The following is a 21,489-nucleotide window of genomic DNA, read 5'->3' as shown; positions in this document are numbered from 1 at the left end:
TCTAAGAGATAATAGCTTTTGTCAATAAGCCTTTTCATTGCTGGAAGCATGCAACTGTAGTATGAAATCCAGTAATAGCAATAATTTAAAAGACAGGTAATTAAGAAAATGAAATTGAATGCATCATAGTACAATTGAGAATTTTTACCTAATCATATACAAATTTCTGAGTACTGCAATAGTTTAAAAAGCGTAAAATATATAATAGATGGACTTAAACTACAGATACTATTTTATTTCTACTGAAGGATTTTTTAAATCTACAAATTAGCACTGTTTGATTAGCAAAATATGGAGTGCTCCTCTTGCTCAAAGACTTGCTTGTGTCCTGTGGCAGGAACCATTCCTAGATTGGGAAATGATGCTTTAAAGAGAAATTCTGCATTCTAGAGATAATTAACTACTCACATGTATCTTGTGTGACTGTAACGTTTTCAGCTTGGACTGTGCTGTGTAAAAGCTAATTGAACAATGAGCCTGATGGTATTTTTGTTGTACTCTGTTGAACTTTTGCTCTAGGCAGCAGCTCTTGTTGCATTTAGTAAATCAGGTCCACTGAGTTGCTGAATCCTTGCCAAGGTTTCATTTCGAGGTGAAGAGCAGTGTACTGTCATCATACTGTTAAATTAGTTTTCTAAAAGGAGCAATCTGTGGATACATCCACATACATCTGAGTATACAACCGTGACAAAGGAACCAGAATTACTGACATCTGTTTTCCACTATTCAGGGATTACAATCCTTGCTTCCTCTGCTGTTGTGCAAATTTGGAAAAAAAAAAAATTAACTAACTTTTTAGAACTTACTTAAGTTTAGGTGGTCTGAGAGCATGGCCAAACTCACACAACATACATATAGTCAGGCACAATTCTTTGTAGTTAAATCTCATTTGGTTTCTTTAAAGCCAGAATGGAACCTTACCCTATTAGGGGTGGATCCATGTTCTGTTTTTCAGCCTTTAAGTTACTGTTGCTGCTGAAATCCTGACCAAAAAAAAAGCACAATCTGTGGGGAACATGTTCCAATGACCATAAATTCTTATCTCACTTGAAGAGTGCATATAGGGGACTCCAAACAATAAGTTCTGCCAGCTTGGTGGAGAGGCAAGACAGAATTTCTCTTTAGAGCTCCTTATAAATGTTTTTGGTTTTTTGGGTTGGTTTGGTTTGGTTTGGTTTTTAAATTTTCTTTCTGCATAGTGCTGCCACTATAAGCAATATCATTCATTGTCCCAGAAAAAAAGCAATATTCTCACAATCATTTTCCATAGAGTTAATTTTCAAGATGAAACAGTTTTGTAAATAAAACTTTCTTTTTGAGGAAGATCCAACGACCAGCTAAGAATACCAAGGTGCCTGAACCAAAAATGATGTAACAAATTATTTCTTATAACAAGCTGTTTACACTGCCCATGGGAATATGGAGGGGCTGTATTGGTCAGACTTTTCAGACTGTTACACAAGTTAACAAATCTGTGGTCTCTGTAAATAACTCATTGGTCATGATGGTATAGTGGGGGTTATATACTAAGGCACCAATTGCAAGGACATTTTTGTCTCCTGTGGGAGGTGTTAATGGCCATTGACATGACACAACAACACATACGAGGTTGTCACTCAGTTTTCATTTTTTGACTTCAGCCCTCTTAAGGTAATGCATATGTGGGAGTTTCAGGAGCTCTTTTGTTCCTGTTAAAATAGTTCTAGTTCCTGAAGGTCAGCTAAGAGATGTGTCCAGGTGGAAGGATTCCACTTTAAATTGTTGCTCATATTGTGGCAAACCTTTTCTATATCACACATGCAGAATAATTCCTGGTTTTCTGTGGGTACCACAAGTCCTCCCTAACCTGCTAATAAAATTACATTAAAGTAGAATTAAAAGCTAATAACTTGAATTATTAATTCTGTACTGGTTTGGGCTGGCATAGAGTTAAATTTCTTCACAGTAGCTGGTATGTGGCTATGTTTTTGATTTGGGAGTGAAAATAGAGTTGACAATTCAGAGATGTTTCAGCAGCGCTTACACACAGCCGAGGCATTTTTTGTTTTTCACACCATGTGACCAGTGAGGAGGTTAAAGGTGCACAAGAATCTGGGAGAGGACAGCCAGGACAGCTGACCCCAGCTCACCAAGAGATATCCTAGACCTTATCAAATCATGCTCAGCAGTAAGAGCTAGGTGGAAGTTTGCCAGGACTCCCTTTGCCAGGGAACTGGCTGGGAATCAATGAGCTGGTGGTGAGCAATTGTTCTTGTTAATCACTTGTTGTTCTTGGGTTTCGTTTGTTTTCTTCCCCCTCTGATTTTTTCTTCAACATCCCTTTTTAATTATTAAGATGACATTATCTCAACCCGTGAGTTTTCTCACTTTTACCCTTCCAGTTCTTTCCCTCATCCCATTGGGTGCAGGGGCGAATATGCGGCTGTGTGGAGCTGAGGTGCAGGCCAGTGTTAAACTGTGACACCATCCCAGGAGCTTTAGCTTAGGACTAGCATATCAAAGTATCATGATGTGAAATACTCTGCCTTTTTAAATCACTGTTGATTTACTGTGCTTACATGCCATTTCTGGCCTTGTGCCCTTGAGAAGCGATACCTCTCTCGGTAATGGCACTGTAGTAAGTACCACGCCTCTCTTTAGTTATAAGTACTGCTAGGAATCTTATTAGCCATGAAGGTATATAATTCTAATAGGAGATGGATAGCTGGGCTGTTTATACTGCAAGTATAAAACATGTCCTGAGATCAAGGATCAGTGGTAGCTGGGCTAGCACAATAGTTACAGAAGACTAGAAAAAATTCAAGTCATTTGGGTTATCTAACTTGAAAACACAGGGTAAAAAGGAAGTTCTTTACAGTTAGATATGCATATCCTAGGAAGGCATCTCTAGCCCCTAAACCAAGAGGTTTTGTGTAGCTGACACATCTCAAAGCTAGCCCTTGCTCAGGAAGCTTCTCTGGCTGTTACAGCATACAGTTAACTACCCACAACCCCTTGCAGCACACCATTACTTGCTCACCTGTCCGGCATAACAACAACACTGATGCTTTAAATGCCCACAATAATCCAGAGTCAAAAATCTGTGCTTCTGCAAGCTTTCACCTGCTGGAGCCAGACTGATTTTCTGGAGCTGAAAAGATTCTGAAGGAAAAATAATGACTTGTGCACCTTTTGTTATTGCAGGTAGCTACTAGGATTCCTTCCAAGAACAATACACTGTTATTCTGCTATGAATATACTGTTTTCCTGAAGAGGAGAAAGTGACTGAGCACTGCCGACACCATCTGGATTTGCAGTGGAGGAAGAAATTCCCCTTTCAGTATTTCAGTTCTCCTTGTGATCAGCCATAGGCACTACATTACATACTAGACAATTCAAGTCAGGGAATGTGATTCTTCTGGAAATTCTTAACTTCTTTAAAGTTTTATTTTCATTCTGTATTATGATTCCTAATTTTAATGAAAAGTTCTTTGGAGGATTATAAAATCAGACTGGAAGCCAAATAACAGGAGAAAAAAGAAGAGCCTCAGAAGTAACTATTTTTCTGTCTAAAATTATTTTTTCATCTCTTTCAGTTTCCTTTACCTGTGTGGCACAAGAGTCCTTCTTTTGTATTACAATTGTGCAGCCGTAAGACAGGTTGTAGTACAGAATCTTCCGGAAGAACAATTGGTAGGAACAGTATACATAATGTAAGATGCAAGCATTTCATAAATCAGTTCCCTAAAGCACAGGTTTTGTTACTGGCATTATTTCTGTAAACATGCCATTCCTGTCCCTGCTGCTCTGATGCTAATGGTTGTAAAGAAATTGTAAACTAAAATGGTATTATTTTTAAAGCTTTCTCGACTTTATTTTCTCCTACTTACAGTAGAGTTGGTCCACTGTGCACTCCCAGAAATGCATCATCATTGATAACTTCAAGGTATTTGTTCTTGTGCAGATAGCTGCAGAAACAAACAAAACACAGTGATTTGGAAGTAGTTATTCATAGGTTAGAGTAGATTCCGAGTTTACTTGCCTGCATGGATGTACAAAAGCAATATGTTTAAAGGCCATCCATTCTCAATGACATATTGAAGCATAATCAGTTACTTCATTTTCTGTGTACCCAAGAAACAAAATACAGATTTTCTATTTTGAAAAGAAATTAAATTTCTCAATGAGTAATTTATTTTGCTAATTTATTTATTTATTATCTTTGTTCCAAATTCTTTTTCTCTCTCTGTCATACACATAAGGGCATGTGCCTACACACTGTATCTTCAAGTACATATGTGTGAGGATGAGGTGAAATAGTTTTGTTTTCTTTCATCAGAATGAGGTATGGGGAATCACATGATGGAACACATTATGAACAAATGGGAAAATTTCCTCCATGCTGTGAGTTCAATAAAAGTTTTAAATGCTTTAAAATCTCCATAGTCAGGTGGAGGTTTCCATATACAGGTCAAAAGTTAAGAGCGAAGTTTTGTTATAAGAAGAGCAAGGAAAGAGTTGGATGTTTGGTACCCTATTATAAACATTTACAAGCTAGTTTGTGATGGAGCTAGTAAGATAAAAAGTGCAATAGGAAGGTGGTCACAACAGATGTCAGAGGTTGTCTGTGGAGTTCACAGAGTCACAGAATATTCTGCGTTGAAAGGGACCCATGAGGATCACCAAAATTTAACTTCTGGCCCAGCAAAATACAGCCCCAAGAGTCACACCATGTGCCTGAGACTGTTGTCTAAACACTTGAACTCTGTCAGTGCTTGGGGCTGTGACCACTTCCCTGGGGAGCCTGTTCCAGTGCCCAAATACCCTCTGGGTGAAGAACCTTTTTCTAATATCCGACCTAAACCTCTCTGACACAGCTTCAGGCCATTCCCTCAGGTCCTGTCACTGAGTATCACAGAGAAGAAATCAGTGTCTTTCTCTTCTCTTTCCCTCCTGAGGAAGTTCTAACTGCAATGAGGTCTCCCCTCAGTCTCCTCCAGGCTGAACAGACCAAGTGACCTGAGCTGCTCGTCATACAGCTTTCCCCTCAAGGCCCTTCACCATCCTTACAGCTCTCCTTTGGACACTTTCTAATATATCTTTCTTATATTGTGACCAAAACTGCTCACAGGACTCCACATGAGGCCACATCAGTGCAGAGCAGAGCAGAGCAGAGCAGGACAATCCCCTCCCTTGCCCAGCTGGCAAGCCATGGTGTGGAAAAAATTAAGGAAATATTCTAATCCAGTCCTGGTTGAAGTCACTGGCAATTTTTTCATAACATTCACTGGATATAAGCTTGTATTGATCACCATGGTGAGAAATGAGAAGTAAATGCACTTCATCTGGGTTACACAACAGAAAGTCTTAGGGAGCCAAATAACGCTTCTGGCATGTTATTCATTGGACATCACTCATGCCTTAAGCCTTGTTTCTTACAGGGGAAAATAGCTTACATCACCTTCTCAGCTGTTGTTGTTTGAAATAAGCTTTCATTCTTTATAAATATATGGCATTCTCGGATCACCTGGCATTTGTGTTTTCTGAGAACTGATTTTCATATTCTGGAAATGGCACATTATTGTTGTGAACATTGCCTTTAGTGTGCAAATTTCCTCATGATTTTGTCTGCAAAATGAATACAAAAATTCAAACCAGAGCAACCAAGTTAAGAATTAATCCAAGATTTCAACATCTAGATTGTAGTGTTGAAGGACACAAAAACCTGCTTAACCTAATAAAACCTGCCTGCTTTAGTAACTAGACACTATTATACAACCAGTTAATTGCTTGTCCAATTTCCCCTGATATTTGAGTACCATAGTGAGTAATAAACCTGAAATATAATAGCTGATTTACATGATAAAAATCTTCAAAGTTACTAATAGAAACAGCTAGAGACTTTGGGAAGTACAGAACCATGTGTTACTAAGGAGGGGCTATGGTGTTAGCTGCCAGTTTTCATATCAATGAGTCAGGCCCATCAGAATGTATAATTTCCTGCTGCTAATTGATTTCAGTTGTTTAAGCCCTTATATTTTGATAGGTACTGCTTTTAAATGGAAAGAATAAGGCTTTGGTAAATACTAATTTGACAAAGAAAGCTTAAGTAGAGTCAGTATGGTTCCTTCTGAAAGTGCCATTAATCCTGTTGTTACTGATAGCTAAATGATGCAGAATGTCATTTAAATTCACTGCAGAAGAGAAAACCAGAACAGTGATATCAACATGTCTAAACAAATCTTAGAAGTTTTAGAAATCACATAGTTGATGTGTAATATCTAGCTGCAGTGGGGACACTAGAATAATCATAATATTGTAGAGTTGGTGGATGGCAATAAGATACATGAATACCTCAGTATGAACTATGCAGGAAATCTGTAGTAGTAAGTGCAGAATCTGGAGTAGGAAATGCTGATGTTTTTGTAGTGCTATGTAAGTAAATGAAGGCCCTTTTTCACGTTTTCAATCCAGTCACATCAGTAAGCCAACTATACTTGTGTCCAACAGAATCTCTATGGACTCAAGGTCCAGGGGTAAGTGGGAAGAATATTGGGTTAAGCCTCAACCCCACCAGAAAACACCATGACTGCAGCATGCTGAGTAGGACCTTCTGAGGGCACAAAACACTAACAGAACATTTCAAGTGCTGTGTAAAACAGGACAAGGTCAGGGCATGACAGAGATACTGAGTATTCAGACAGTATCAATGCATGCCTCATAAAGTGACAGACTAGAGAGTCTGCACAAGGAAAAGCAACCTTTTATTTCATCTTGAGTGGCATGCATGCTCTGTTTCAAAATGCTAGTGTCTCAAGTCTGTTTTAGAAGAGCAACCACCAGGTACTAATATTCAGCAACTCTCAAGGACCAAAAAAGCTGAAGAAGAAAACACAGCTTAGTCTCCAAAAAGGAGAAAGATATATAGATATAGATATAGATATGTAAGGAACAAAAGTATGAAGGTTACATTATTGAGAGCATTCTGGGAGCTCTTTAGGGTCACCCATTTTGGAGATACAGAGCAAATATCAAGAGTGAGATTTGTCAAAAGAAAACCAAAATCCTGAATATTCAAAATATTCAACTGAGATGAAAAACTGAATAATAATGTAAGGTCTGAAGATAAATTTACAAAATATTTTATTTTTTCTGGGGGTAAAAGATGTGAATGAAAAATTCTGACCAGCTATTCAACTAATTAATGTATAGTGCCACATACCTTTCTTTAAATGTGAAAGATTTCTGTTTCTCTTTGTTCATAGTACAAGGTCACTCGTGCCATGCCCTATGTTGCAGCTGGACACAGCTTTCTTGGTGGTTTTTAAAGCTGAATTATTTCACTCATTAGGTTTTACTGCAGTCCAGTTTTATCAGCGCAGGGAGTGATGGAATAAGAATGAACAGATAGATTAGGCTAAAAGGGAGGTTCTGCAACATTTTCTTACAAAGGATCACTTAATTAAAAATCAGGTTAAGTTACCAAAGATCCTAGTTGGAACACCTCACGGACTTATGGAATTACATATTGTCTGCACCTTGTTTTCAGCTTCTAGTTTTAAAATAAGGCAGCAGAGAATAAAAAACAAGGACAGGATTAATATGTTGGACACATATTTCAGTATCACTACTATAGTATTAAGTGGGCTCTGAACATGAGACATGTTAATGTATCTATGCATCCAGCTGGATTATGAAATGGAGGTTAAAGAAAGAGAGAACAGGCAAAAAAGATGCATTGGTAAGTGAGCAGTACTAAGGATTCATCGTATGATTTTTCCACACAATTGTTTATCTTAACTCTGAGCTGTGCCAAGCGTTGTAAGTGAACCCTGAAAGTGTATACCAAAGTAAATATATTCTTTTGGAGTTTATTTTTGTAATTAGATTTTGAGATCACACACTTTCTGCTTCAATAATTTAGATAGTTCTGTAAAAGCTCATCACAAATATATTTTGCCATTCACTGAAAATATCTTTTAAAAACTCTTCTTTCCTCACCAATTACCTTACAGAAATAAATACTGGTGCAGCAGCACCACTTTGCAGGAGTGATGCAGTTTATGGACCTTAATGATGGGCTAAGATGAGGGATTCAAGTGTCAGATGAATGCTTTTCAGTAAGTGTCATTCAGCCTGTCGTTCCTGGTTTCTTACTCCCCTGCCCTTGTAAAACTTACACAGCAATACTGTGGTTTGCTGTTAAACACAGATCCTTGTTGGATGACAAGATCAACTAGGTAGTGCTGTTATTCAGTGTGATAATGGAAACCATTTATCCATGGTTTTTCACCTATACCTGCATTAATTTTTTTGACCCTCTTTAATTACATAGGCATTTTAATACTGCAAGAGTGGTAGAAAGGCATAAGGCATAGTAGAAAATATCCTCTGAGATTACCAAAATGTCTTCTGATTTGTGGGTGGAACATGAAGTCTTTGAATAATTTGCCAAAAATTTACTATTGTTTTTTGTCTTACTCTGTTACTTATTTTTGTCCTTGAGATAATAATTCAAAACCCATTCAAATTTCTCTCACCCTTTTCTATTAGTTTATTTTTGCTCCTGTTTTTGTTAAGTTCAAAGGCTCTTGGATAAGACCCAGACAAAAACAGGTACTTCCTTCACTGTACAGTGGTAGATAACCAAGAGTTCAAATTATAAATGTCAGATTTGAGAAAATTAAATATTTGCCTCTTGCATTAACTTAATGCTGCTGCTAGAAACAACAAATCTCTAAGCTTGCACTTAGCAAAATTATACTTTATCTTGTCATATGGTAACCAAACTACTTAAGAAAATTAGTTTAGAAATTTTAGTGTAGTCTATCAAAGAGATAAAGGCTTTACCACTGATGTTCAGCTCCCTAGTTTGCCTTGCACATCTGCAATAGTGCTTTACTCCAAGTAAATGTCATATGATTTAATTAGGAGAAAAGTGTTTATTGTAATAAAAACCATTTTTACTGCTGGTAGATAAACCCATGAACTAGTTTTAGTTTAGCTTTTAGTTTTTTAGTCTAGTTTTAGTTACTCTGCTGGTTGTTTTCTTTTTTCTTTTTAGATTTGATTAACTTGTGCCTCATAGCCAGTCTCTGGAAGGATTCACTTAGGATTATAAATCATAGAACATATCAGGTTGGAAGGCACTGATAAGCGTCATGGAGTCCAACTCCCTGGTCCTTGCAGGATGCTGAAAAACAAAAGCATGACTATGACCATCATCCAGATGCAATTTGAACTCTGAGAGTCTTGGTGCTGTGGCCACTCCCCTAGGGAGTCTGTTCTCGTGACTGCCCACCTTCTTGGTGAAGAACCTTCTCCTAATGTCTAATCTGAACTTGATGCAGGTTCATTTTGTTCTCTTGTGCCCTATCGCTGGTCACCAGAGAGAGGGGATCAGCACCTGCCCCTCCACCGCCTCCCCTGAAGAAGCTGTGGGCTGCTGTGAGATCTCCCCTCAGGCTCCTCTTCTCCAGGCTGAACAAGCCTAGTTAGCCACTCCTCGTAAGTCTTGCCCTCAAGGCCTTTCACCATCTTGATTGCTCTCCTTTGGACACACTTAAGGGTTTGATATCCTGCTCAAATTGTGGCACCCAAAACTGCCCCCAGGACTCGAGGTGAGGCTGCCCAAGTGCAGAGCAGAGCAGGACAATCCCCTCCCTTGCCTGGCTGGTGATGCTGTGCCTGATGCCTCTCAGGACAGGGTTGGCCTTCCTGGCTGCCAGGGCACTGCTGGCTCATGTTCAACTTGCCATCAGCCAGGACCCCCAGATTTCCTTCTATGGGGCTGCTCTCCAACCTCTCACTTTGTATGTATAACCAGGATTATACTGTGCCAGATGGAAAATCCAGCAATTGTTCTTGTTAAATTGAATATGGTTGGTGATTGCTCTCAAGTCTGTCCAGATCTCTCTGTAAAGCCCTCTACTCTTGACCTTAAAAAATACCTAAATATCCTTAAAGAATATTAATTACATTTTTTTTTTCTAAAAGTAAACAAACAGTATCTACAGAAGCTAGTATATGTTGTCTGCTTCTCTACTTCCCAGTTCAACAAAGCAGATGTTTAGGACTCCGTATCTTCTAAAACTACATTTTCACTTGATTCTTTAATAATCGTGGAAATTCCAAAGAGGACAGAAGCAATAGCACCTGCCTACTATCAGAGAAGCATAAAGAAAAATTTCTACAAAATAGTGTCCAACCCGTGTTCTGTCAAAATGGAAGAACCAACACAGTTCATGTATTGGCTAAGGCTTGAAAAGGTTCTGAGTATTGCTGCATGCAGCTAAGAGGGATTCAGTCAAGACACTGGATTTATTTTGCCATGTTTTATATCTCGTGATTTCTGTGGGCACTAGTACAAACACTATGTCATCATGGAAAACTTCCTTTTTCATGTTAAAGTTTAAAGTAACTGAACCAGTGTGAATAAAATCAGATCTATTTCAGATTTTTGGTTTAACTCAAACCTTTCAGACATTAAGAAGTTTAGCTAGCTGCTAAGGTAAAATAGGCAGTTTGGAAAGATTAAGACCATGTGAAGGATGCTCTTATGGAATTCTTATAGAATTTAAGCCTAATTTAAAGTACTAAAAATATCTATCCTCATGTCTCTCTGGTTAATTTAAGAGCTCATGATGAAGAAATCTCTTTACTCATGAGAGTGACAAACTCTTCAGTCAAGCCTCTGGAGGACAAGAGTAAGCTCTGCCAAAGTGAATGGAGTCTCTAGAACCGATATTTATTCTGTCTTAATGATTGAGGCAGGTGATTTTGGGTATGGTGTAAAAAGGATATTCACTCAGTAAATATTAATTTTTCAGAAAATACAGTAAGAAGTTGCAGGGAAATATGAAATGGTTGATTCATGCTTTTGAGATGTGCATCTCATTTCTAGTATAAGTGGCTGGTTCCTCTGAATTGCTCCCAGCACCTTACAGCACCCTCTTTTTTGCAGGTAAGAGATACTTGTGGAAGAGCTGCTACCATTATCAGTGCTACACTTACTAAAACAAAACAGTCTTGTAAAAAAAAAGCATAATTATCTTCCAAATCATCTTAGAAAAGTTCCTGGTCAAACAAAGTTTTACTGTAGCTTCAAACCAGAACAAAACTCACACTGGAATTACTTGCCATGATTTTATTTCTGAGCTATAAATACATATACTAAATGAAAGCACACTGCAAAAGACATTAAGCAATGATATTGTTATTGCTGGCTGAAATTAATATCCTCTCTTTGCTTCTTAAAAGTAATTAAAATTAAATATGCGTTTTAGAGCCTCAAATAAGCAGAGAAGTTTGGGTTTTTTCTGCTGAAGGAAGAGAATGACTTGCTACTTACATCGCATCCAGATTTGTCCCATTAAAAGCATGGCCTTGAATACTGGTAAAACCATTATTGTAGAGTTTACTGCAGGCAAAAAAAAAAAAAATTACATTCGTGTATTTTGGGCTGCTTCAATACATGAATACCTAACATCTTATGGATCATTTTTCTTTGCAAGGGCACATTTATGGATGGGTTAATTTTAATCTCTTGAAGAAGCAGTAGTTACTGCACAAGGTCAAAAAAATGCCCAGAAGCATTCTTGAGTGCACCTGAGTAAAGGATACCATGTGGCAGGTGTGCCATCTTTCACCTCTTTTTACAGCAATGATAGATTAAAACACTTAGCTATAATTTGCCCACCCTTAGGCTAGAAGCAGGGAAGCAAAATCCTGCTAGGAATGATTAAGGAAGGCTAAAGGAACTAACAACTAGCAAAAAAGGTCTGATTTTACTATCAGGCCTGGCTTAAATTTTTAGAATTCATTCTTATCCTCCCTTAGAGCAAAAGGAATTTTTTTTAGAATTTCTTTAGAATTCATTTGTTTGCATTCTAATGCTCTTCCTCCCAGTTCAGGTCATAACTCACTACAGTAATTTTCACTCCCATCAGCTCTATCTTGTGGCTCACATTGACTGACTGAATTTTATTTAACAATTTTCTTTAAAATATGACTCTTTTGATGTTTGCCATCCATTAGTTTCCATGGTATGTGCCACTTAGGTTGCAAAAAAAGTTAGACACAGTTCTAACCCTGCTGTAGCTTTACAAGAGGAGAACTTTGCAGACTTTCTCCTTTGATTTTTTTCAAATATAACCATTCACTGGCACTAGGGTCATAGAAAAACAAAACCACATTAATCAAGCCAGTTTAAAGAAAAGAGCAGGACTGATTTGGATAGCTGTCAAGGTACAGAATTTATGCAAACTAGAGTATGGATACTGTCTGTCTATGGTGTTTCTTGGCTGCAGACTCCTAGAGAGTAGGACAGGAATAATTTTTTTATAAACATTTTGCCATATGCATTACTAGAGAGGTAATTGCCTTGTGACTTAAACTGGAAGAACTTACAGGGTTAGAGATTCATTACAAAGCCCATGGAAAGCATTTGCAGGCACTGAAGTCATATAAGGATTATCTGCAATTTCACTGAAAAAGGAGACAAAATATCACAATCAAACATTTGCCCAACAGAGCATCTCAAGAACAGCTTCGTTATTAATTGTTCTCTGCCTTGATAATAAAGTTTAAAATATAATAAATTTATTTAAATAAATGATTTTAATGTATTTTATTATGATATTAATATCATTTAAATAAAATTTCCATATTTATTATATTATAAATGTAAATTTATTTATTTAAATAAATAAGTTTAAAAGAATACCCTGTTTAGTTACATCTAAGGCCAGAAGATACATGTAGGATGAAGAATTGAGCATGTTCCAGCATCCAGGATGACAGCTCGTGAGGTAAATGGGTTTTGTAGTTCTGGTGAGGTGTGCCAGCCTGTGATAATAGTGGCTAATGGCACAGACAGGACCCTGGCCTCAGGAGCCAGAGAATTAGCAGAGTGAATAAGCATTAGCTGCAGTGTCAACTGAACAACCCATGTGGCTTCAGAGCTGAAATCCTGCTCTCCAAATTCAGATAAGATATCAGATAACACATTACTCAGGACAGAGGCATTTTACTTTACAGAAGTGCATCTAGCACATCTCTTTCACTAGTAAGTGGAAGAACTTACTGATTCTTCTCACCTCTTGTCAAAAGAAGTGTTTCACTATTCAGTTCTTAAATACTTTTTTTACTCCTACTCTGCAGTCTTAATAAATACCATGTATCTTCAGACCAAAATTCTCTTGTAACAAAAGGAAGAAATGAAAACTAAAGAGATTTACTATGATTAAACTGGAGAAAGAAGAGAGAAAAAAAGCTGGTAGAAACAGAGGGCAGAACAAAGTCTCTGATTGCCTTTTTTCTGATTTTTCCTGAATCATATTATAGTCTGTGAAAGTTTGCACAAATTTTTCTTTTTCTTCAGCTTGTGGATTAGGTACGGCCTACTAAAGTCCATGGGCTGAGAAGTCTTAGCAATTATCCATGTGCCAGAAATAACTTCGTTCCTCTTCTGTGCTACATTTGTGCATATATATGTGCTAACACTGAACAGTACTACAACCATTTTCATTCCAAGTAATTTTCACTGATAGGTGGTTTCCACCACAAGTCATTTGAGTTTGACGTTTTGCAGATTGGTTCATTTTTCTAGATAAATGTTTACTTGTAAGTTGCTTGACCTCAAAGGCAAATAGTAATATAATGGATGGGTTTTCCCCAGCTATACCTTATGCATTATTTAGAAACCTATGATTTTTCAAAATAATTATTTTTCTTGATGGAAGAAACAAAAAGTCTTTCACTGAATAGCAATATTTAGAAATATACATCATAGAACTATCTTCCTTGAAAGTACAGGTCTATTCTTTAAAAACTCTGTGTAGCATATAAGACCTATATTTATCTTTTGTTAGTGATCTCTGTCAAAAAAAAAATCAAGGCAGAAGTAAAACAATGTTTGGCTTTCTGCCACTTAGAAAGGCACTGAGTTGGTTGGAAGTAAGAACACAGATGGTTGATAAACTGCTTGGTTTCATCTAGCCTGTTTAATTCTTGGTTTTCTCTACTATGTACAAGTAGATCTAGCAGAGTTCAATCCAAGCTGAAGCCCTTTTGGTCTTTGAGAAACTCCCTAATAGTTCTTAAGATGTAGTTATATCTTACTCAGGGCTCTGAATGACTCAGGTTTCAATCTTGGAGGCCTACAGTCAAGGTGAGTCTATGATTTAGAACAAGGCTTATCTCTGGTCTCGAAGATGCTCGGAAGGGAAGATCTCATTGCTTCCTACACTTTCTAGCAAAACAAGCAGCATTTCTACATTGCTCTGAGGTTCATCTTGCCAGTGGCAGACCATGAATGCAGTGGGAACTGTCCCTTCTTGACCAAAAACACCCCTTAGCAGCACTGAAACAAGGCTGCAGTAGATCATCAATCATGTCTTTGCAAGTCACCTTCTAACATAATAGTCCTCATTTTTAATTGCCTTTTGCCTAGCCCATCCAGCATTCAAGCCTCCTCCAGCTGAAAACTGCTACAATATAAAATTTCTAACTCTTCTCTGGGACCAAGAAGTCACCAAGATACTTTTACCTTTTATCAGGCTGCAAGTCTTCATTTGAGCTACTCTTCCTCCTTAACTTGATTACAACCCAAAATTTTAATTTAGATTAAACAGGTAGATGTTGTCTCTTCTTTTTAAATACTGAGAAACACCTGCTATTTTTAGAGTTCAAAGTAGAACTCTTTGTTTCTGAAACACCTTTAAGGATAATAGTGGGAGACCTCCTTGCCCCTATTTGCATTCCCATTCTCTTTCTTCAAGAAATTGTTCTGCAGTTTGCTTCACCATGCCAGCTCAAAATTGTTAGAAAAATTTTGATAGGATGACTTGATGTTAGCAGGATGTATGCCAGCTCAAGTCCTGTGTGTCACACTATTCTGACTTCAGATTAATTTAGGTATTGGACAGCCATTGCAAAACCAGAAACAAAATAAAAGCAAAGGACCTGTAGAAGTTGCGTATTGTGAATGTGCTGCGTGTCCATGTCTCGAATTCAGGTCAAACATATAGTGCTAGGTGACCTGGCATTCTCCAGATTTGGTGCTAATGATCACTGAAATATCACTTGAGGAAAACTGCTTTGTCAGACTTACATGATATTTTTCTCAAAACCAGAAACCTTCATTATACATTTTTTTTGTGTTCCGAGGATGGCAATATTCTAACCAGCTGTGAGGACAGATACTTACAGCAAAAAATTCACATCAAATGAATAGATTTTGTTGAGGTCTGGAAATACTTTGAGTCCAGTATTAAAAATACCACTGAAAGAGAGGAGAAACAGAAAGAATTACTGGATCACTGAACAGCAATGAACAGTGCATTTAAAGTGTTCAATAGCACAGGATGGTTATTGCATGCTCTCTATAGTCAATCAACTAATTTATAATCAACTGTTCAAAATAGAAGGATACCAGAACAATTTTAAAAATTCAAAATACCAGACTTATGATAAATTATAGAATCTAAAAAATGGAAACACAGACTAAAAAGACAGCTAGGCAGATCTGCAGAGGGAAGTAGCTTGTGAGGTTGATAGGGAGAAAATAATTAAAACTCTGGTTTATTTTAACTTGAGAGATTAAGGCTGCTTCATTTAATAGTCTGGGCCCCTGAATCCTCTATCTTTCATTGAGGCTAAGAGCTGTTCCTATAGCTCTAAAAAGGGATACTGTCTTAAAATGTGGAATGCTTAAAGCCCCTTCTTTCTGAACTTCTGTAGAGTGAAAATAACTGAAGAAAATATAGTTCTCAATTTTTAAAACTATTCTCCTGAATTGGAATTTTTTACTACTTTCCTTTTTATTGCTTTCACATCTATAGGAAAAACCTGGACAAATCTTTCCTCTTTGCCACTGCCCCCACCACCCACACACACAGAAGAGGCCTTTCTTCCAAATATTACTCAAAATCACAGAAGTTTCTTTAGAAAATCATGGGCATTTTTCAGGATTTCTTTCTGCCCTAGAGGTCATATGAAATCAGGTGTCTATAGGTGTGCTTTTCACATTTGGCCGACAGGTATGCTTTAAAACCCTGTATAAATGCCTCGTAAATACTAAAGACGTGTATATATTTTTTGTGTCCCTTCTTCCCACTATTTCCTACAAAAATAGAGTAAGGCAGCACTTATAAGAAAAAAAGCTAGCTGTGGAATTTTGCCAAGGAACACTAGTGTATTGTAGATATTTAATGGATAAGACAAATGGGAAAACTACTGAAGAAATTGTGAACATGTTTTCCTTTCTCACAAAAGTAGTAAGAGTTCCAACCCCTACCTTTGCTGGCTTTCTGTCATTAGAATAAAGTAACAGGCAAAAACATGGCAATCAATTCCAAAATTAAATCCAAACTAACAAAACTGCTATAAAGAGTCATCTGTGAAATTTAAGTACCAATTTGTTACAGATACTAAATACTTACAGATATTTCAAAAGTGGGAGGTTCTTAAAGGCATCTGGATCTATGTAATCCAAGTTTCTAAGATTTCGAATTTCACTGTAAAAAGGGAGGAACACTGACAATTAATATTTAATTATCACAACAGAAATCAGCAACGTTAGAATGAAATTCCAGGGACCTAATTCCTGCAATAAGCTTTTTGTACTGGCCAGCACTAGCTCAAGACCAGAGCAATCTTACAATGATGCATTATCGTCTGGATAGATGCCATCCTGGGGACTGGCCTGTTGAAGCAAGTAAGAAGTACCTAAGATTTGATTATGGATCCTTTGTCTGCATGGTCCTAAAATCAAAACAAATACCTTGTGGTAATGGCTATTACATTGAACACAGTGAGGGTTTTGTGTCTGCAAAGCTCAGTAAAAAGAAGAAAAGTAAAATCTTCAGGATTTATAATAATCCTATCAAGTTACAACCATCTATGCACCTTATTATTTTATGTGCTATTTTTCTGCTTTCTATCTTCATGTGTCTGACAGTATTCTGTATTATTTTTTCCTGTCTCTTTTACAGAACTCATCGAGAGATGGCTCAGTCACTTAACTTTGTTCTGAGACTTGAAATGGACCCACCATTCACTACATAGCCATGAGCAGCAGTATAGAGGACAGCATATCTCTTTGCTATATAATGAGGCAAGACACAACACAAACTTCATTCCTTACATCTTCTGTCCACAGTTACATCTTTAAATACTTCTACCCAGGAGACAGCTTAGTCTGCAAATGGCTTTTTAGTCTGCACATGTTGAAAAAACAGCCCGATCACAGCTGTGGCCATGATGGTGCTTTCTGTAGGTGTGTTGGTGGGGCTGCTGCCCCTCCAGCCACCACCATCACTGGAGTGGTGGTGGTCATGACTCTTCCTCATTTTTCTGAAATATTTGTCTCTTCCCTTAATGCAATTCCCCTCAATCTTTCTTAATCTTCTATTTTCTAGCAGATTTTTTTTTTTTTATCTATAACAACAGCCAGCAGTCTGGCTGCACCAGTCAGACTGTGCCAAAATTCTCATTATTGAGGTAGATTCAATAGACCTACCAATTTTCATCTTTTATTTAAAAAGCCCTCTTCCATCACACATAGACATTTCATTTCCTGGACTCTTTACTGTTTCCAGAAGGATGTGGATGGTTTTGCATGTTTGCTTCTATTTCTTTACCTTAAATCTGCTCTGGACACTGGTCTCATAACACTGCTGAAATAACTCTCAGCCTTTCTTAAAATAGGAACCATATAGAAAGAATGGTGCCAGGCTTCCTCCTGATACTAGCCGTAGAGCAATGGGCCTGAAGAAAACATTTCTGGCTACTTATATGGAGAAATTTGATAAAGATGACAGATTTAGATGGCATGGTGGTGAAGGTTATGTCAGTGGTGTTCCAGCCTTAAGTCAGTCAAAGAAGTGCTGCTACTGGACAGAGACCCAATGGGCAGAAACCACTAGTATTTAATTTACCATGGCCTAACTGTGCCAAGTAACCTATATAATATAAGAATCAGGAAATTGGGATTTAAGACTACCTCTACCTCTGGAATTGCTTTAATATGATAAAATAACCCAGACAAGTTGTCTAAGAAATAGAAGTGGGAAAAAGAGACAGGAGTTAGTAGATAAATCACTATGTAGACACTGATACAAAAATTTCAACCTCTCCATATATCGCTGTAGTAACAAAACGGTTCTGCTTCACCCTTCAAGTCATCAGTTTTCACCCTGTTTACTAAAACCCTGCAGGGAAATGAGGATTTACCTTTTACTTGCATGTTAAACTCATGTCATTAATAGCTATAGTACTGCTACTCTAGTGCTGCATTCAACTATTCTTCACATCTGTTAGCTACTTTGAACTGTAGCTGTGTTTCTGTATTTAAAAGAAATCCTCTCAGTGTTAGTTTCTTGCTTCTCTCCAGTTATTTTATTAGTTATGTAGCTATCACATTCCCAACAGTGGAATTAACTTCATAAACATTAACTGACATGTTTTTTCCATCACTGACTGCTTTCAGAATGTTGGACTCTTGAGCTTCCTGGCCTTCTACTCCTCTGTGGACCAAGTATATTCCAGGGAAAGAGAGTCTTCAGTTCAGCCTTTAGCCTGGAAATGGATAATGCATTGGAGTATCATAGAGTCATCAGGTTTTGGCTTGTTGCTATTCATAGTATTCTGCATAAATTATTTGGATGAGGGTATTGAAAATAAGAATTAAAAATCAGCAGATTGTACTAAAATTAAAAGAGCAAAATAATGTAATGAGATACGATTTTGATTTATTAAGTAATTGGGCCATGAGAGGACATTTGCTGATTAAAAAAGGCAAATGAAAAACTAATTAATCTCAGAATAAAATATTTTAAACAGCCAGATGAGACACTTAGCACAGTAATGAGAGAAAATCCTAAATAATGTGAGGGAGTCAATATGATTCACCTAAACATTGGGAAAAGGTTTATGTCCCAGCTGTTCAATTTTCTTGAACTGGTGGTGTTGGGATTAAAAAAGAAGTATGCTTTAATATATACTGTATTTATATTTGCGTTTCACACTACACTTTGTATTACAGAGGTGTCTTAAAGCCCAAAAGGAAGAAAAGGGCCATTGTGGAGCTGAAAGACAGGCTTAGAAGTGTCTAGTCAAAATAGGTGAGAGAGGTATAAAAATAAAAGCTGGTTTGACAAAAGTGAATGTTACACTTAAGAAAAAAAATGAGGACGGGAATCAAATTTTCCCTACTTCTAGTCCAGTTAAATGTGCCTCCTGCATTTGACTGGCCTGAATATGTGGCCTCTTACTTTATCTGCATGAAAAAGAGGAAGATCTTGTGTGCCCTGGATATATTTAGGCAACACCAAGATGACCACGACACACAGCTAAAGTGCAAAGAGTAGATGTATTCCATCATCTCACTGGCTGGAGGATTCAAAAAAAGTGAGCAGAGACACAGAGACTGCTAGGCTTGTGTTAGCAGGGACACAACACAGTGAGGCCTGATTCCTGCCTTACATATCAAAGAGAGCCTGGAACATGTGCAAACCTTCCCCAGGCTGTGTTTTACAATCTCCGCACTTCTTATCTCCTTTCCCTGCTTACAAAGAGGCCCCAAGCCTATAGGAAGAATGCTTTTAAGTCTTTCACAATTTTATGTTATCTTGTCAGAAAATTTTTCTTCTTTAGTAGACAAAAAACAACCAAAACAAACACAAATACGTAATTCTCGCACACTGTTTTCTAACATCTCCCCGGTGTAAGACTGGTCTCTGAATGAAAACAATTCTAATCCAATTTATGTTTCTCTCTTCTTGCCAGTCTTCTATTTTTCAACCCTTTCCTCCCCACAGATCTTCAAATTCATTTCCATTCATGAACAGTGCTGCTGTTCCTGTTTTAAACACTCAAACATCATTAGTCTTAGAGTACTGAAAGGAATTCCTCCCTAAATCACAGATTTAAAGGATATCTATTGCTCCATTGATATTGGAGCCTATGAAGTTAAGCCTGTAAGGAGGAAAGATATTTGAATTGTTTTGACCTCATCAGTTAACAGGACAAACTGGATTTTACAATTTCTTTCACAGTAATCAGTCATGCGTAATACACTCAAAGGCACATAAATGTTATATGATCCTAATTTTCAAACTGTAATCAAAAGACTGCTGTGTTGTAAATATTAATCCCAAAAGGTCCATAAAGATAGAAGAACAAGTTGATTATCAGTAAATTCATTAAGCAGGGCTTGCACTTATATAATTTATCTTTTATGAATTGGTGAGTTGAAAAGATTGAAACTTGCGAATTTAAGAAGCTATGGTTCTTTGAAAAGGAGCTCTAGGAAAACTATTAGTAGTTTTCACTGCCTAAAATGCAGATAAAGCCAAAGAGTGTACTTGTAAATGCCTAGTAAACTAGTTCCCAGATATCTAAGTGTCTATGAGAGCTGATTTTAAATTACTTTTGAAATGAAACTTCAACACACTCTACAAATACAACTTAATCATGGCATACAGCAGTGTTACAATTCTGAGTCCTTTTGGGCATTCAGTGCGTTTAAGGTATAAGAAAACCTGAGACAGTTAGTAGGCATTTTTGGGGACCATTGATGCCAAAAGGCAAAAGGTGTCCTGAAAAAACATTTCACTTTGTGGTCCTAACTAAAATTACGGAGAGATGCTCATAAGAAAGAAGCATGCTGCTACTTACCCACAAGCTAAGAGAATTATTCGTGGGGTATTTATAAAAGTATTCAAAGTTACTTTACAAACTATTCAACTTCTACTTTATTTTTGAAAATACAGAAACCATTTAAAAACTGGCTTATTTGTGCTTTAAAGACAAATGATGTTTGAAATTTTAGTTCTGGCACTCAGACTAGGAACTAAAAATGTACTAGGTTTACAATCAAATCACCACCTGACTGTCCAAGAACAGCAATTCACTTTTCCTTTTTAATGAAAATACACAAAAAACTTTATCACATTAAGAATGGATGTGCAGAGAAAGTCACTTGATGATATAAAGATATGCGTGAAGACTTAAAAATAGCTATGAACTTATGTTTAGTTGCAAAGATATAACTACTTAGTTTCAAATCCAAATGAATCTAAAAACGATAGTAATAGTAAGAACTATTCAAATATTAGGCTAATTAATTAATTGAGACATATGTTTGCCAGCTAACTTTTCAGAAGGGTTAATATGCTACTTAACATTCTATCTGAATTTAATAACATTTTAAAAAGCACAAACATTTACATATTTAAGTGGATTCTAAATTTCATTTACCAGACATGCTTTTCATACCCGCCTTGCAATATTGACACATTCTTGAGTCTGTTTAGGCCCAGAATTCAGAAATTGCAAATCTAGCCTTAGAGTAGCAATATAATCAATGTTATGCTGAGATACCTACAAAGACTAAGGATATCCAGGTCAGAAATTGTGAAATGTTTTAAATAAGCTTTTTAAAATTCTCTTGTAATAACCTGGGGCCCCCCCTCTACCTTCTGAGACTTACTTTGTCTGTAGCTACCT

General features: G+C 37.1%; 1 protein-coding gene across 1 annotated transcript in view; it reads right to left on the bottom strand.

The window, feature by feature from the left end:
* Positions 1–21,489, bottom strand: part of TSHR (thyroid stimulating hormone receptor) — a gene marked incomplete at both ends in the record, with an annotated part of 59,269 nt that overhangs the window by 8,857 nt on the left and 28,923 nt on the right. Inside the window, 5 exons of the mRNA XM_082283195.1 lie at positions 3,870–3,947; positions 11,330–11,398; positions 12,388–12,465; positions 15,188–15,262; positions 16,422–16,496. Of these exons, the coding sequence (XP_082139321.1) occupies positions 3,870–3,947; positions 11,330–11,398; positions 12,388–12,465; positions 15,188–15,262; positions 16,422–16,496 (375 nt within the window). The remainder of the gene's footprint in view (positions 1–3,869; positions 3,948–11,329; positions 11,399–12,387; positions 12,466–15,187; positions 15,263–16,421; positions 16,497–21,489) is intronic.

The sequence above is a fragment of the Coloeus monedula genome, assembly GCF_965178545.1.
Source record: "Coloeus monedula genome assembly, chromosome: 6".
NCBI lineage: Eukaryota > Metazoa > Chordata > Aves > Passeriformes > Corvidae > Coloeus > Coloeus monedula.
Note: the sequence above shows the minus strand (reverse complement) of the source record. Positions and strands in the feature narration are given on the sequence as shown.